At 33.4% G+C, this 16,920-nt stretch overlaps 2 protein-coding genes across 2 annotated transcripts; one reads left to right on the forward strand and one right to left on the reverse strand.

Annotated features, from left to right (window-relative positions):
• Nucleotides 1-4,234: 4,234 nt before the first annotated feature.
• On the forward strand, nt 4,235-5,089 carry LOC149510637 (precursor of CEP14-like). Its single transcript, XM_089757206.1, has one exon. It carries the CDS (start codon nt 4,526-4,528, stop codon nt 4,805-4,807), a length of 282 nt encoding a protein of 93 aa, XP_089613332.1. The 5' UTR covers nt 4,235-4,525; the 3' UTR covers nt 4,808-5,089.
• A 2,956-nt stretch (nt 5,090-8,045) lies between these two features.
• On the reverse strand, nt 8,046-15,701 carry LOC111280541 (phosphate-repressible phosphate permease pho-4-like). Its single transcript, XM_022868009.2, has 12 exons — nt 14,643-15,701; nt 14,259-14,384; nt 14,044-14,113; nt 13,655-13,779; nt 13,274-13,489; nt 12,764-12,850; nt 12,190-12,630; nt 11,961-12,070; nt 11,719-11,824; nt 11,386-11,640; nt 10,572-11,303; nt 8,046-8,854 (listed from the first exon to the last, which is right to left on the reverse strand). The coding sequence occupies exons 1-11, from the start codon at nt 14,784-14,786 to the stop codon at nt 11,178-11,180; spliced, it is 1,806 nt and encodes a 601-aa protein (XP_022723744.1). The 5' UTR covers nt 14,787-15,701; the 3' UTR covers nt 8,046-8,854; nt 10,572-11,177.
• Nucleotides 15,702-16,920: the final 1,219 nt, after the last annotated feature.

The following is a 16,920-nucleotide window of genomic DNA, read 5'->3' on the forward strand; positions in this document are numbered from 1 at the left end:
GTAAGCTCTCTTAAAATTTATTTTTTTTATTTACAAGATTCGAAATTGAGACCTTATTTAAAAGAAATCGAATTTTTTGCCACAATTAAAACTTTGAATTTTGTGATTGAAAAGTCAAATATTTGACATAATTAAATGCAATAGGTTTAAATTTCACCCATACATAGGTTTGGTTGTTTAGTTATATTATAGTTTGTTCGTTAATTATTTACTTAATTATGATGTAATAATTGATTATATAAATATAATATTTGATTACGAGTGTAATTTTTTTAAAAAATATTTTTAAGGTACAACATTTATATATTATGTATATGCCCCATATATAAGGTCATAAAGTTGGATTAATACTGCTGAAAGGGGAATAATAGTGGGAAAAAAGGATGTTCTATTCGCTAGTCTCAAATGAACTTGATGTGAACATGTTCTATATCTTAGTAGGGCTTGTCATTTTTTCAAATGACAATATCCTTTTTTGAGTTTTTTTACTTAATCAATGGATTCAACCACTAGCTTTGCCTTGTATCATGCAAATCTTTAGTCAAATAATCAAAGCATATAGAAATTAAAAAAAAAATTGTTTTCCAAAATCAATTAAACATGCTTACTTATCTTTAGGCACAAGATAATGTCCCGGACTCTGTTGTTTGAACACTTTCTGAGGTGTAGTGAGACAAAGGGGAACTGCACTTCCGGCAAACCTGGCAGACACGTCAGCTATTGACATGGGTGAATGCTTTTAGGGACCCTTCTGTGCGCATTATGCCCAGCAAACGCCTTTCTTTTTTTATTGTTACAACATTTTATGCCGACAGTTTTGGGTCATTTTTAACACGATTTTTTGTTGGGTTTTCTCTCTTTGTTTCCTGGATTTGTTTTTCCTCATTTTGTTGGCAATTCAAGATTTCTATTTCTCTCTCTCTTTCTATTTTTTTTTTCTTATGTATTGTAAGTAAAAAATGTCGACCATTCGTTTGTATTCATCTAAAAGGAAGGTCACTTCTCAAATATGGTAAGGGAAAAGGCTCACATGAGTCATGGTTTTGAAGCAAAATTCTTTTCCATTTTTGGTTTAATTTAGTAAATTTTGATGGAATTCTAAAGTTGAAATATTCAAAATGTTTGTTATAATTTATGATCAGTAAATGATTTAAAAATAAAAAAAATAAAATAAAATGATCATATAAATATAACAGTTTATATTTGATATACGGTTAGTATATATATTTTATACAATATTAATAAATTAAATGATAATAACTCATTAATAAATTGAATCAGATAATAAAATCTTATTAATAAGTAAATTTTTTTAAAAAAATTTAATTTATATATATTTATTTTAAAAATTAATATTTATTTATTAATTAAATATTATCATTTGATTAATTGATAATATACAAAATCTATACATTCTGACAATGCGTGTATGATTCATTAAAAGGAAAAAAAAAAAAAAGAGTAGACCCATTAAGCATTTTGCTATTACAAATCATTTAATCCATACATACATGTATTCTTGTTTATAATTTTATGGTTGATGGGACTAAATATTTTTAAAAATTGATGCTTTGCCCTCCCATTGAGGACTCTTTGTTGGGGGTTGTTGACTTTCTCAATACAAAACAAAATCATCTTTCAAGCCAAATATAATCATAGGCTATTTCGTACCTTACTTGTGCACATTAACCCTAGTTATGTAAAATACTAATTACTGATATCAATTAATTAAAAAAAACGATCGTTGGATGTATAGAATGGATAATCAAAGAAGTCAAATTCCTTTCTTCTACACATTAACCTCTACTTTTTCCAAAAGCATTTCTGGTTTATGTGATTGGTATATAATCCAGGCCTCCATGATTTATCTTAAGGAAGTCTTAATTTGAAATAAAATCAGAACAATAGGAAAAACTTTGTCTTTATTTAAATTTGATAATTTAAAATATGATATGAATATGATATAAAATTAAAATATAAAAATAAAATTATTTAAAATTTTAGTTACAATTGTATATAGGCTTAATAACACAAAAAAAATATATTTTATATTTTTGTGTCCATACGAATTATAACAAATAATTTTTATATAAAATATGATGTGAGTATACAAATTTTAATATTGTACATAATACAAACACATAAATTATCAAATTTCTCTATTATTATCAATCAATTAATAATATTGGCCGGTTTTTTCTTTAATTTCAACAAAATATAAGCCAGCCCGGTTGTTCTAAGTAATATTGAAAGTGATATATGAAACATGCATTAAAAAATGCACAAGTAAAAATTCAAATATCTAAATTGCAATTAAACTTCTTTTTCTGTTGGAATTGATAGAAGCCATATGGGGCGGCGGAAGTTGTACCACTGGTCCTGCTGCATTTATTAAGGTTACATCAAAACTAAATCTACTCCAATATGAGAAAAAAAAAAAGTAATTTAGAAGAGCAATGGCAGCAGCAATGGCACCAAAGATATTAACTCCAGTGTCATGAATCAAAATGATTGAGAACCAATTAATTGACATTGAGAGCTTATTTTTTACTTCTGACAGTTTCCTAACCGATGTTCCGGTCCCAGGAGCTGCTTGATTCCAAACGAGTACAACATATAACGTCCAAAAACCTTGATTTCGATTCAGATAAACTTCTAATACTGATAATCAGACAAACAACAGGCCTGCGGCGGCAGCAGCTTATTGTGGACGATTACGTGCGAACCAACCAATAATATTGGAAGAGAATTAAGATCTAGTCTAGTCTTATCTAATTTGGCCTTTCTCCTTGGCATCTCTTGAGATGAGGTTTAGGATATGGAACAAACTCCTTTCAGATTCTTTGTTTTTGCGTCTGCATAAAAACATATCCATTTTCTGTCACAGATCAAACATGTAGCAGGGACTTTGCTGTCCTATGGTTAAGAAATTTTGGTTCCTAATGAGTTGAAGATTGTTTTTTTTTTTTTTTCTTTAGTTTGGGTTTGTTCTTAGTGTGGTTGCTTTAAATATCAAGAAGATCAGTTTGCCATTAGCCAAACAAAGGTTAGGAAAAATCAAAGGGAAGGGTTGTAAAGATTTTGCGTAATAAAAGCTTCCAATTTCCGAAGGGTGGAATCCAACAGCGGCTGTGAAAGTGGTCGTTTTCCATTTTGGACAGCAACACTAAAAACAAGGGCTTCTGAGTTCTATAAACCATGTTTGTTTAAGGTTTTATAAATAATCTTCTATATTCAGCATGCTTTTGTCATGTAAACGATCTGCCCTTTTCCAATTTTAACACTCGCGGGGCCATGTTGATCTTAATCTTATTCGTTTCCTTCACGATTTTGACTTGGGCAGTTTGGCCCGCCAACTAAGAGCTTCAGCTTCGATATATTCAATTTTACAGCTCGTCTAAACCGAAAAATTGCCATACCTAAGTCTTTGTCATGTCAAGAACCAAAAGAACAGCACTTCTTGTCCCTTTTTGGCTATCATAGTCTCATAGAAGAATACTACAATTCAAATTCTCATCTTTCTTATGATCTTATCTCCTTGACCAAACTGAATAATATATAATTAGGATTTTGCATCAGTAATGAACAATATATTCGGTGAATGAAAAATGGTTAATTGCTAAAATGGAATGAAGTTTCAGAAATCCCTAGTCAAAATTGCTTCGTAGTCTATTCGATTAGTCATCATGTCAAAGCTACACACGTCAGATTGAAGAGATGTCACAGATGCTTCAATTAAAGAGTCATGAGTCATAATTTTATATACAGCAGCCAAATATAAAATGGCGTTTTGCCAAAATACTTGCTTTCAGAATTGCCAAAACTAACAACTCACTTTCCATCAATCCTTGATCCATTTGATCAGGTTATAAAAATGTAACTTTAAGTAGCACAAGCCATCAAACACTTTAGTGCTGAACTAGTGTGGTTGAGCGGCTACCACGAAGCCAAAACAAAACCAACCGTGGATGCTGGGTGCTACCATTTGGACCAAAAATTTAAGAGTTGACGGTGCATGAAATTTGCCAAGAAATTGGCCAGCGGCTTGTCTCACTCGCCCTTAACAAAGTCTTATCCACCTCCACGCGGCCTTTTTCTACTCTCATTTTTAATATCCAAATTATTTAGTAATACCACCATATAACAGACAAATAATTTCATCAATCTGACCCATTTTAATTCCACTCTGAATTAAACCTACAAATTTTCTTTTCTTGTTCTTGTTCTTGTTTTTCTTCATTTCCTAACTCTAATTTTAATGTTTGACTTAGCCACAACATATCTTCCACGCTCTCTCTCCAGCCGTCACGCGTTGGTTCATGGCATATTTTCTCATTTTCTCTCGCTTGCTCTCGATCTCTATATATTTGTGCACCAAATCCCATCGTCAAGGCATCAAAAAACAAAACCACTACATTACTAAACGCTTTTCCAACTACACCAACAAAACCCAGATTCCATTTTCTCTCTTTCTTTTTGATCTTGCTCTGTGTCTCGTTTTCTGCAATTACTTTTTATACAATTCATGGATCGTTTTAGTTCCCTGGTTCTCATTTTCTTGGTAATCTCTGCTTCATTTGTGCCACAAATGGAAAGTAGGAAGCTACTAAACACAAGGGAAAGCAAAAAAAATAGTCCTTTGTTTGCAAGCTTGGTGCTGAGTGCGCTCCCTAAGGGTACAGCGCCAGCTTCTGGTCCCAGCAAGAAGGGTCACGCCACGCTCGATAACGAGAAGCTCTTTGCCCGGCACCTTGCTGGCATTGATCGGATTCTTCAGTCTGTTCCAAGCCCTGGCGTAGGCCATTAGTGATCTCTCCAGAATTTCTCCCTAGTTTTCCATGTTTCTTCATACACAGGGTTCTTTTTCTTGGTTTGAATTTTCTGTGGACAACTATTTTTTTCTTTTATTCTTTCTGATTAGATTAAGATTATATATTTAGAAGTGTATAGTCAGTCAGTAAGTCTTTATTCTATTCTTTCTTTCAAATCATATCCCCTTCACTGGGATTGATTTTGCTCTATCCCTTTGATCAATGCCATTGCTTTGATGGTTTAGAATACTATGAAAGTGTCTTAATTTTTCTTTTAACTTAGTTCTTTTATTATTTCTTGGAAGCTGGAATCCGCTCTCTGTCTTTTTATTTATTTGATCAATTCCCTTGTTCAATACAGGTCCAATGAGATGATTTCTTTCCTTTCATAATTTTCACTTGAAAATGTTATTTCCATTAATTTGTTAATTCAATTTATAAAGCAAAGAGATGCACATTGAGAAATGCAAGTAAGGATAAAACTTATGAAAGCTAATCTATACTAACTAGATACAGCTACTGATTTGGATTGGAAGTTATATCCTTTATCAATTTGCCAGCCAAGACTTGAGCTTTAAACTACTAGATCTTCCCCTGACTTTCTGGGTATATACAGACTTTTTGACTAGTTTACACCTTAAAGTTCAAACCCTAAAGTCCAATCCTCATGCGATGCGAAATTTCTTAATCACAGAAATTATGGAAGCTACCAGCTTACTTCTTATATTCTGCATTACAGTAGTCTTGGAGTCAATAATTAGTGGCACTTAAAGCAGTGCTAAAACATTTGTGGCACAGTGTAAATAATAAACAAACTGAGAGGGGCAGAGAGCTCTCTGTATGCTCTCGAAACTGATAAGCAATTGAAACTTTGACAGAGAATTATAATCAGTGACAAATCAGATATACTAGATTGAAAGGAAAAGCAAAAGGTGTTTCCCACACGACAAGAAAGCCACATAGATTACATGATCTTGTGTTAATCTTTGCCCATGAGTACTCATTTTATTCATTAATCCATTTCCATTCATATTCTGATTAGAATCATCAAAGCTGCCATGGTTCAAAGTAATCGGGAGGAAGGGGCAAAAGAAGTGGTTGATGACGAGATTAATCCTTTTGATAAGCTAGATAAATAATTTGCATGCTTAAAAGCGCAATGATAAAAAATGCCGACGTAATTTTGCCTTGTCCATGCTCCATACCAACACAAGGACTCCATAAAAACACCAGTCATCTGCAAAAACCGGGACACCTGAAAACAAATCGTTTTGCAAATGTTTGTGGTTCAATTGACCATCATTTGTCCTAATCTTTTATCTGTGACAACCGCGATTGGATGCTCATCATTAACAGTTGATTTTTGGCACTGATCCGTTGTTCTTCATTCTTTAATACATATATATATATATATATATTTGTATAGTTCTTTATGCTTTGATGAGATTGAGAACCTAATTGACATCAACCAGTTTAGACTGCTAAAATCAAGTATGACAAAAACTTAGGATGAAACAAGAATCTCTACCGGACTTCAAATATTTATCCAAACTGTTTGATTTAAGGCAGTACATCGGTCTTGTATGACAGTGGTGTAGATTTTAGAAGACAATTTTTCAAGGTAAACCTTAATTTATGGCATGAACAGGTGATTAGATGATAGAATTGAAAGGTTCTTTCTTCAAATCTTGCCTAGCCTATTAAACATTGCCTCAGTTAGACTCTAAGTGAAACATGTGCAAATGTAAAATGTACTGTTACTGACAGCAGGGAAGGTAAAGGAAGGGTCTGATTTGTAATGTGAGATGCCCTCTCAATGTCACTCAGTCAAGGCCTCAAGGGCCACCATGTGAGCAGCCTCCCAGAAAATCCTTGACGGTTTGACTCCACGGTTTGGACCATACGTGTATCATTTTCCTTGCCTAAAAATTTGCACATGTGTTTTCGATCCCTAGACTTAATCACGTAGTGATAATGTAAGAGGGAGTTTTTCCAAGATGTCGGATGTTTCGTGTTATGGAATTCAATAGACTAAATGCACGTAGACAATTTTTTGACAGAATGACCAATTGAAAGCATGCCTTAGGTCTAAAGTTAAGACTTAAAAGAGCCAAATTTCGTACGAAAACAACCTGAGTTGAAGAGAAATTTGACACGTTTTTTTGCATTTAATCTCATAGTCCCAATTAACCGTGTTTCAAAATCGTTGGTCGGCGTTCCAAGCAAGATCCCGTCCTTGGCTAAATTTAGTTAACAAATGACAGTGGGGTCTTGAATCACATTTTGACGGTGGTCTAAAACATGGAAAAGAAAGAATTATATCTTGAATCACTTAAAGTAAACTACTGGCGTAAAATGCATTGTTGGTTAACTACAAATAGTCAGATTAATGGGCGCGTGGTCAGATTGGTTATGAAAATTCCTAAAAACTTCAAATCTCCATTAGTGGTAGGGAAAGCTTAATCTTCCATGTTTCTTCCCATGTCATGTTGCCATACTCAATCGCTCTATAAATTATAATGGTAATTTTAAAGACTATGCAGTGATAATTTTCCACGAAGGAGGAGATGTGCATTCATTGCGAGACAGATTCAGGGCGTCAAGTTGCTGGAGTAGTACTGAAAAGGCCATGAAAATGAGCAAGGTTGTGAAGGGTAAAAGGAAAAAATGAGAAAGCTTCTTATGTACATCCCATTCCTGGCCATCAAGGCTAGAGCTATTAAAATAAGAGATCAAGTCAAAATTGGTTTACATGACCAGGCCGGAACCACTGGATTGTGGGATCATAAGACACAAGAAATACAGTATCATAGGGGAAATCTTGTTGAAGAATGTGACTGTCTGTTTACAAAAAATTCTTCTGTACCTGGTTTATTAAGTTGACTTGTTATTGAAGTTATAAAAGATGTTGGACAGAAGTTTATGTGAAGTAAAAATGCCTTCAGTATTGTTAATAGCTAGGCAGTTGTACCACCAACATCCTCTGCAAAAGAAAATCGTATTAGTTTTTTCACCATATCAATGGGTTTTTTTCATTAATATATATATACGATCTGACACATTTTGCACATTAGCTTCACATGGACTTTCTAGGCAACTTCAGAAAAGAGAGTCTAGTAGTACCCTCAATGCATCAAAGTAAAACAAACATAAGTTGAAATGAAGAATGTGATTCGGAAAGTAACTAATGGTAACTAATTGATCAAACCTTAGATAATTCTCAAAAATCAAACATGGTGACGAGGAATTAAATCTTATTATAGGATTTGATTGCAATGAAAATGAAAATTTGATACAGATCGAATCTTTTACAAGCCACTAAAAATTGAGCTATATATCTTTTGCCTTCTCTACACTTTGTTTTTAAACAACCCGAACAGTTAAAAATGAAGTTCAACAAGAACATGGGGACAAGTGCAAAGTTATAGGTTTCATCGATGGCCAACTCCGGGGCTTGGCACAGAACTTAGCTCTTGAAAGCTTATAGTATCGACTTTTCTCAAGAGATGCCTCGTGAAAATGGGTGCGGTATTGCCCCTGTGGCTGGGACTGGAAGGCGTTATTCTTCGACCCTTCATGAGAACAGGAAAAACATTTTCATGTGATTCTTGCGGCGGAACATTATGAACTGCTAGCATGTTCGGATTAGCCCCTTCACTTGGAGACTTTGATGGCGTCTGTTGCTGTTGGATTCGAATTGCAGAAACGGTTCTTGGCAATAACATTGGAAATATCATGAAACCGATCAAGAAAAGTGAATAATTGAAGGCAGCCATGATATGCTTTAAGGTTGTGGGGGGAGCAAAACTGGGGTGATTTGTGAACAATATGTATTTGGCGAGCTAGCTTTTGATTTACAAGGACAGCTTTTGAAAAGAGCTTAAACATTTAGCGAATTAAAGAATCTTTGTTGCATGATCGTTTTAAGTAGGAACCACAAAAAGTGACTAGGAAAAGAAAATGGAAACAGGGGATTGGGGGTTGGGGGGCCCAAGGTTGGTGTAGGAAAATGGCACTGAACAGTTCATAGTGTGCTGCTTTATCTGCAATATCTGACGATAAGAACCACCCACACCGAGTATTTAGTAGTTCATCAAGAAACAATTAAGGAAAAGATGACAAATTTCAGAATTAAATGTTAATTACTACAAAGCTATACCTTATATATATATTTTAAAACCTTCTTAATTATTAAGTTAAGAAGTTGAAGATCTTATAATATTAATTTTATAAATTAAATCAACAGTTATATAATTTATTAATAAAATATTAAAATTTTATTTCAATGATACGGATTTAATTTCTAACAATCTTAAATATTAAAAAAAACTTATAAATTGAAATAATTAACAGGCTTATATAAACTCTACAGCAGATTCTTTAAGATGATATAAATTAGCTAAAAATATCATGGGATTTTTAGGTAATTGGGAGGAAAGAAACATAGATGAAGGAGATGTTATGTTACACAGAGTTCTTTGGTCAATCAATGCTTTGTCTCATAGACCTAAACTTGGTTTATCCTAGGAAAGCAGAGGTTCTGGGCTGCTCTTACAGGCAAAATCAAGAATGAAAAAACTATAATCTTTAATCTTTCTGATACACTGAATCTATTTAATATCTCTTGGTGTGGACTAATTATTTCATTTTTCTTTAAGAAGAGAAAAAAAAAAAAAAAACCTATTACCATATATATAAATCCGCTGACTCTCATCTAATTAAATATCTCCCAACTGCCCTTAATGGGAGGAAATCAGGAATGAAGTGATCAGTCATAGTTTCAAATTTTTCAACAATGTCTAATAGAAATTAAACAACAAAAATATACCTAAGTAAGATATTTTAGTGAGTTTATATTTAATATATTGTCTGAATATAAATTATATATATTATCAGTAAATTAGGTAATGTTTTCATTAATAAACAAATATTAACTTTTAAAATAAATAAATAATATTTTTAAAAAAATTTATTTATTAATGAGATTGTATCATCTGATTCATTTTATTAATGAAATAACATTATCTAATTCACTGATAATGTATAAAATTTATACACTGATAGTTAATCAAATATAAATCTTAATTTAGTATCTACCTGTAAATTATATATATATATATATTTAAAGTCATGTTTGGTACATAAGATTATGATAAAATAAGATAAGATAATATTATAAATAAAATTAGATTAAATAATGTCATCATATCTTATGTTTGATGAATATAATCATTAAGATAGAAAATTTTATTTATTAATCAAAATTATCCTTCTTCAAAATTTATATTATTTAAATTATTAATATAATTTTTAAGAGTATAGCATGATATATAAGTTTAATTTCATGAATTAAAAATAATCATTTTCACTTTAAAATGACTAAATTATCTTATATCAAGATGATATACTCTTTTTGTAATCATATCTTCTTCAATTAGAAATAATCAAATACAATATAAAATAATTATTATATTATTTTATCTATCATCTTATGCATAGGATATAAGGGTGATTTTTATAACTATGCACCTTTGATGGAGAATAATAGACGTATCAACTGTATAATGAAAATGGGACACCGTAAAAGCATGTGGGTTATAGCACATTTATTTCTTTATAGTAAAGCAAATAATTGTCATTATCTTTGAATATGGGCGGTTAGGCCTTCAAAGCAAGGACGCAAGAGAATGTGGGGAAACGATTAATTTTTGACTTTGGCATAGATCTTCAGTGAAATGTGCGAAGAGGATATGATTGTACCTTTTGAACCGTCGTGGAAAAATATAGCTGATGGAATAGAAAATAGATATGGCTGCTGGCACGTCGCCGATGTGCATGGTTAGGTGCGTAATAGATTGATGAAGATGTGGTTGCTGTTGCAGGCCAGTTGACAATGAATATTGCTAGGCTAAATAATTGAATCTATTTCATTTTTCGGCCTCTACCCTCAATTTTTATAGAAAAATAAGAGTTTTCTTGATGATTAAGCTCACCTTTTGGAAATTGAAATGTCATATCATTACATGCTTTTTCTTTGCAACGTTCTTGGGTAGGGACAGGTTTGATTTAGCGCACATTCTATGTGCATACATATCAGCCACAGCCCATCAAAGGATTAGGTTAGCGTTTAAGTTTGAAAGTTTGAAAGTTTGATTCAAATAAACCGAAAGTGTAAATAAGAGATCACAATATTGGAAAAAATTCCGGGTTTTAATGGAGAGCAGGGCCCTTCCATTCTAACCTTATCTCTCAGTTCCTAGTGGACTTACTTATATTATAAATGCTAGTCAAGTAATGGAATTTGATTCCAAGGAAATGCTTTTTGGTTTTGGCCACTAGATACACTTGTACTTAAGACATAAAGAATCAGGGCACTGCATAGGCTGGCGTGTGTATGGAGGCGGAGAAAATCAGATAAGCAACCCCGCAGCAAAAGATTATGGTCATGATCCACCCACATAAGATTTTGCAAAGGAGTTTCCAGTTAACATTCTGCAAAACAGAAATCTTAAATAAGTTAATGTTTTGACTCAAGGAGGGTACAAAATGAAAAGAATTGGTGAGGAAATCTTGCCCGGTGATCATCTGCTATCCCAAGTCCTATCAAAGAACCCACAAAAGTATGGACGCTCGAAACAGGTAGCTTCACCCTAGAAACTATGATCATTGCTGCCACGGTTGACAACTGAGATGCCCAACCTCTGGAGTTGCTTATGTATGTCAGCTTGCCACCAAGGCATTGAGTCAGCCTCCACCCGCATAGAAGAAATCCCATTGCAGCAACAAGTCCGCCAATACCTCTAAACCACCACTTCACTTGTAAATGCCCCTGATAATGTCATGAATTTTTAAATGTATTTTGGTTACTTGTCAAAACAAATGGTTCGATAATGTTGCAGTAACTCACCACATCTTCCCCATTTACAGAATATTTTGATCTATGATTGAACACATCAAGAATAGCTACATATGGATTCACAATAGCAGCTATCTCAGTAGCGGATTGAATAAGCCTGCATACCAAGGCTAAGGTTGAAAGCACTATAATCGCATGTTGATAAATTTCAGTATGCTTTTGCATTGCCAGGGTATTCAACACGTATAAACTAAAATTGTTTGCTTTTGGTTTAGTGCAGAAGTAAAACCTACGCAAAGATGCATGATGCTAGAAGTTGAGGAAAACAGAAGCAGTCTTCTATCTCATCGTATTTTTCAGCTAAGGCGTGCCGAATGAGAGTTCTTCTGTCATACTCAAGGACCTAATCAATTGCAATCATATATGCATGTCAGCAAAACCAGCATTTCTTCATTTCTTACAGAGGAAGAGATGAAATTGTGCATTTTTACCCAACCAAGTTAGTATAATACCCTGACTTACAGGGGAAAAGGTGGACTTTGCCATATTTCTCATAAACTTGATGACATTTTCAATTGGTGTTGTTTTCTCCATCCTTTGAAAGTTCCTCGTTTGAACCAACCTGTTTGGCGTTGACTTAAGCAGCTGTTTAAATGGAGCCGGTTGCTCTACACCAGTATTAGCACTACACTGAGAAACAGGTTGAACCTGGTCAGGCTCTTGGATCACATCCAGTGAAGCCCAACATCTTTCTTCCTCCTCATAGACTGTATCAAGGACTCTCCTCCGCATAAAATCTTTCAACATTTCATCAACATCATCATCATCCAATTTTACACCACTAGACTGGCCCTGAGTTTCCTGACATTCTACAGATTCATGGATATTAGATGTGTTTTCCTTAGAATTTCTGTGATTTTGGATAGTAGCAAGTTTTTTCATTGCCAAAGGAACCACCACAACCTGTGGCAAAACCCAATTAGGGTCATAGAAATGAAGGATTAGATACAAATACGAAGAGGAGAAACCATTGGATGGTAAGAGAATTTACAACAGCAAAATAATATGAAATAAATACTGTGATTGTACTATTTACCAAAGATAACAGTGCTCCAATTGAGGCAGACCCTGCAACAGCAATTAGAACAGTCAATCTATTAACATCCACATAGTTCCCTATGACCTGCCAACCAAAATATGAAACAGTGCCACTAATTAAATAGGCAATAATATAAATGAAGATAATCATCCAACTGTCCCCAAACTAAAAAATAAATAATGTCACATTCAGTCAGCTAATCAAAAATTTTTTTGGATAAGTAAATATAAGCAAATACTGGTTTCATGACTCTGCCAAAAAAGCCGTTGCAACAATTACTCATAATAAGGAGCAATATATATTGTGTGAAATTACACATTAAAAGAGTATGGGGAAGCCTTTAATAATCTCTTTCCGGAATCCGGCCCTTCTTGTCTGAAGTTCTATGGATACAAAAAACAGCTCTCCACATGGAGAAAACATGTCCTTCAATCAATGACTCCGAAGCTATATATGATTACGGGCATTTTTTGAATGAAAAATGAGATTGGTTGAGATTAAGCAAACCTGAGATATGATGAAGAAGCAAAGTAATCCTGCAGATATTCCATAGTCAATAGGTAGGAAAATAAGAATCCTTTTCTCTGCATTTTCAGGGCGAAGTAGAGAACCCTTCAAGACAGCAAAGAGGAAACATGCACATAGACAGGCGATAGACGGGGCAAAAGTCCATTCAAGGAATATCCAGAGCAGTCCTCCACCATTAAAATTGTGATTATCATTCTGCATTATGCTATCAGTTAGAACAAGGACTGAAGTATTCCACAAACAAATTAGTTAAATTTAGTTAGGAGATCATTTCTTTCCAATCTATGTTTAGTTGGGTGCTGAAAAACAACTAATCTGCAGCAACATATTTTCATTGTTATATCTAGCATTTGCTTTTACCTTGTTCCATAGTGGTAAGTAGTCAAAACCTTTTGCAACTAGCATGGTTCCTAACATGGCACCCTGTATTGATTGCAGAGATGAGACAGGTAACTCTAGGTGTGTAGCAAGTGCAAGCCACATTGCTGTCCATGTAAAAAAATATAAGTATCATGAACTATTAGTTTCCATTGATAATTGCAATATTTATCTATTTCAATGTCAAGCCAAAGAAAAATAGTAAGTGTTGCAGAGTGATTCAATCATATGGGTTGGACTTTAGTTGTAAAAGTTCTGAACTTTTTGTTTCTGTCATGTCCTTTTCTTTCTTTTCCTCTTCTTTTCAGCAAACCAGTCTGTGTATAATTGGTAATAAAAGCAATCAATGAGATCCAAGTGTTAAAAAGTACTTGCTGTGAGGAGAACAACTACCATACTCCACATCAAGAAACCTTCAGTGGGTTGACTTTCTTTGAGGAACTGCATGAAAACGAAACTTCATCAGGCCTTTTGCCACTAAATATTTGCTTATCCATTTAAGAAACCTTTGCATTGGGTCAAGCTTCTGTTTGGTAAAGTGAAAACAAGTAAAATTAGGACTTAGAAAATGACATCTTTTCCATACATTGAAAAATAAAGCATTAACAGTAGTACTGTTGCTTGCAGAGGCCGCTCCCGGAACATATATGGCGCTAGCCATGATTGAGGCCTTCAAAAGGGTTAAAGCCCCTGTCCCTACTGATGCTGAAAACTGCCAGTAAAACAAAAAACAATTATTTTCAGATGCCATAAGAAAAAATGGGTTATTAAGCTTATAAATTGCGTGTTTTCCATTGGATCGTTTATGCGGGATCTCAAATTTTCAAGCTTCAAAACTCATGATCAATGCCATATAACTTGCCTTGCAAGTAAGTTATGAGCTGTGCAACTGAGCTGCTTTGTTTGATTAGTTCGTGGTAATTCATTTAAAGCATGGAAAGCTGAACAAATAGAAAATTGAAAGACAAACCGGGGCTGGAAGATTGTTGGCACCAACTGAAAATGCCAGTGCAATAGTGGCAAAAGCTCCGTATATTGGTATCCATTGATAAGTCTCCTTCCAGTTCCCAACAACCCTGGTGGCCAATTCAACAGCAATTTTCTGTGAAGCCATTCTGTCACTGGCTTTAGTCTCAAATCACCAAATTTTGTTTGAAATTAGAATGCTCGAAATTCACATTGGAGATATCCCCAAAGGCCTATAGATCGGTTTTGTCGTTTCCTTCTCTCTTTTCCCTTTGTTTTTAATGCTGTACTATACATTTTCCATTGATGGGTGTATGAGGAAATTGAGTTTTACATAGGTAGCTTTCTTGTTTGTTGGAAAATCCAATGTCTCAAGTCTCCATGACAACCGATAAAAGACAGTTCAAATGCTTACCTACCCCATAAACCTATAAGAAAAAAAACAGCAATAATGCAACAAAACAAGCAAAATTTTAACATAAACTCCCAAAAAGACTACATTTTTTTTTTTTTGCAATAAAAAATCATCGGTAAACCTTTAAGCAAATTGATGATTGATTGAATAAAAAAGTTTGTGATACATATGGTGGAAATTACCATAACCAAAAGCGGGGGTCCATCAAAATTAATTTGATATGGCACTTAGAACCAGAGATTATACACTTGGAATATGCCATTGAAGGTGCATTCAAGCATTTATGCTTCTGGATATTGAAGAAGAAAAGTATTTAATTCAACAAACCTAAAAATTATATTGAACAACTTTTCAAGTACAGGATGAAGATAGATAATAGCCCTTCTCTATCACGAAATTGAAAGGATGTCATCTCCAAACCTTTTTTTTTTTTTCCTTTCTCATGTTGCTTCAAATGAATACTTTGATTTCTTTAACTAATCAAAGATTTAAAGATTGCAATTCACAATTTTCATTAAAATTAAAAGAATTTTCAAATACACACATCCCTTTAAATATTTTTAAAACATAAATATTTCATTGAAAAAAATATAATACAAAATCAAACATAATTTTACCCATTTTTTATAATATTAAAGCGTTATAAAACTATAACATGTAATCCAAAACGAGTCTAACTATAGGGTCATTGAGAAAGTAGGTATGTAATAGTAGCAATAATTTTATCATTTTGATAGCAATAATGAACATAGATATGCACAACGAATTTCTTACCTATTTATAGGATATACTAAATTATTATTCAAATAAAATAATTTTAAAAATTATTTCTAATTATTATATTTAAAAAAATACTATTCCCTCTACCACTTTTATCCCTTCATTCCACCACTATACCACTCATGAATTGACATGCCATACCTTTGAATTTAATCAATAATTATATGTTATGTCATAGAGTACAAATTTTTTGGGACAAGTAACACATTCATATTCATATAAGACTAATTTGACTATGATGATAAAAAATTTAATTGTTTTTTCTTAAAATACCATAATTTTGACTGTTTTATTGAAAAGAATTGTGGTTTTCTTAAAATTCCATGATGGTTAGTATTTTATATTTTAAATTGAAGAAAAGTGGTATAGTTTGAATTAGTTTTAAACAATAGAAAGAAGATTCTAAAAAGATATGAATAATTGAATATTAACAAAAAAAAAAAGCAAAAATGTTGAAATATACCAAAGTGTGAATGCATGGTATGAAAAACTTGTCCTTCTACCTAAAACTTCTTACTTTCATTGATTCCCTTGTCTAGTTTTTGACCAACTTTTCCATGTTTTCCCAATCTTTTCCTTCTTTGGTAATGAAACAAAGTGAAATGCTGAATTGGAACTTTAAAATTTCTCTCTCCCCCCTATCCAAACAATTTCCCTTCTTTTTTTTTTTTTTTTTTGGTGTCCAATCCGCAAACATCTCTACGAAATTAGGTGAAAGACATCATACGAGTCAACAAAAAACACCCACCACTGGTCTGACCCTGGCCCGCCTCTCATAATTCTATCCAAACCCTTCTTAATTCCAAACCCACATGCCAAAATTCAAAAGGGCAAAAAAGATATTTCATCTCGATAAAAAAAAAAAAACCCTGCCAACCACAGGTTCCTCGAATCAATGCACAAAACCAAACCAAGGGTTAAACCGAGGAACAGCTCCTCCAACCGTGTTTTGCCACCTCATCCATGTGATTTCACGGATGACGTAATTTTCCTCCAGGTCCTCGTCATCACCTACTCTATCTTATCCGGAAAAAAACTTCTGTTCGCCACGTGGAGACGTCTTGAACAGGGGAAGCGGAAACGGGAT

The sequence above is a fragment of the Durio zibethinus genome, chromosome 28, assembly GCF_047325235.1.
Source record: "Durio zibethinus cultivar Kanyao isolate XHJ-2024 chromosome 28, ASM4732523v1, whole genome shotgun sequence".
Lineage (NCBI taxonomy): Eukaryota > Viridiplantae > Streptophyta > Magnoliopsida > Malvales > Malvaceae > Durio > Durio zibethinus.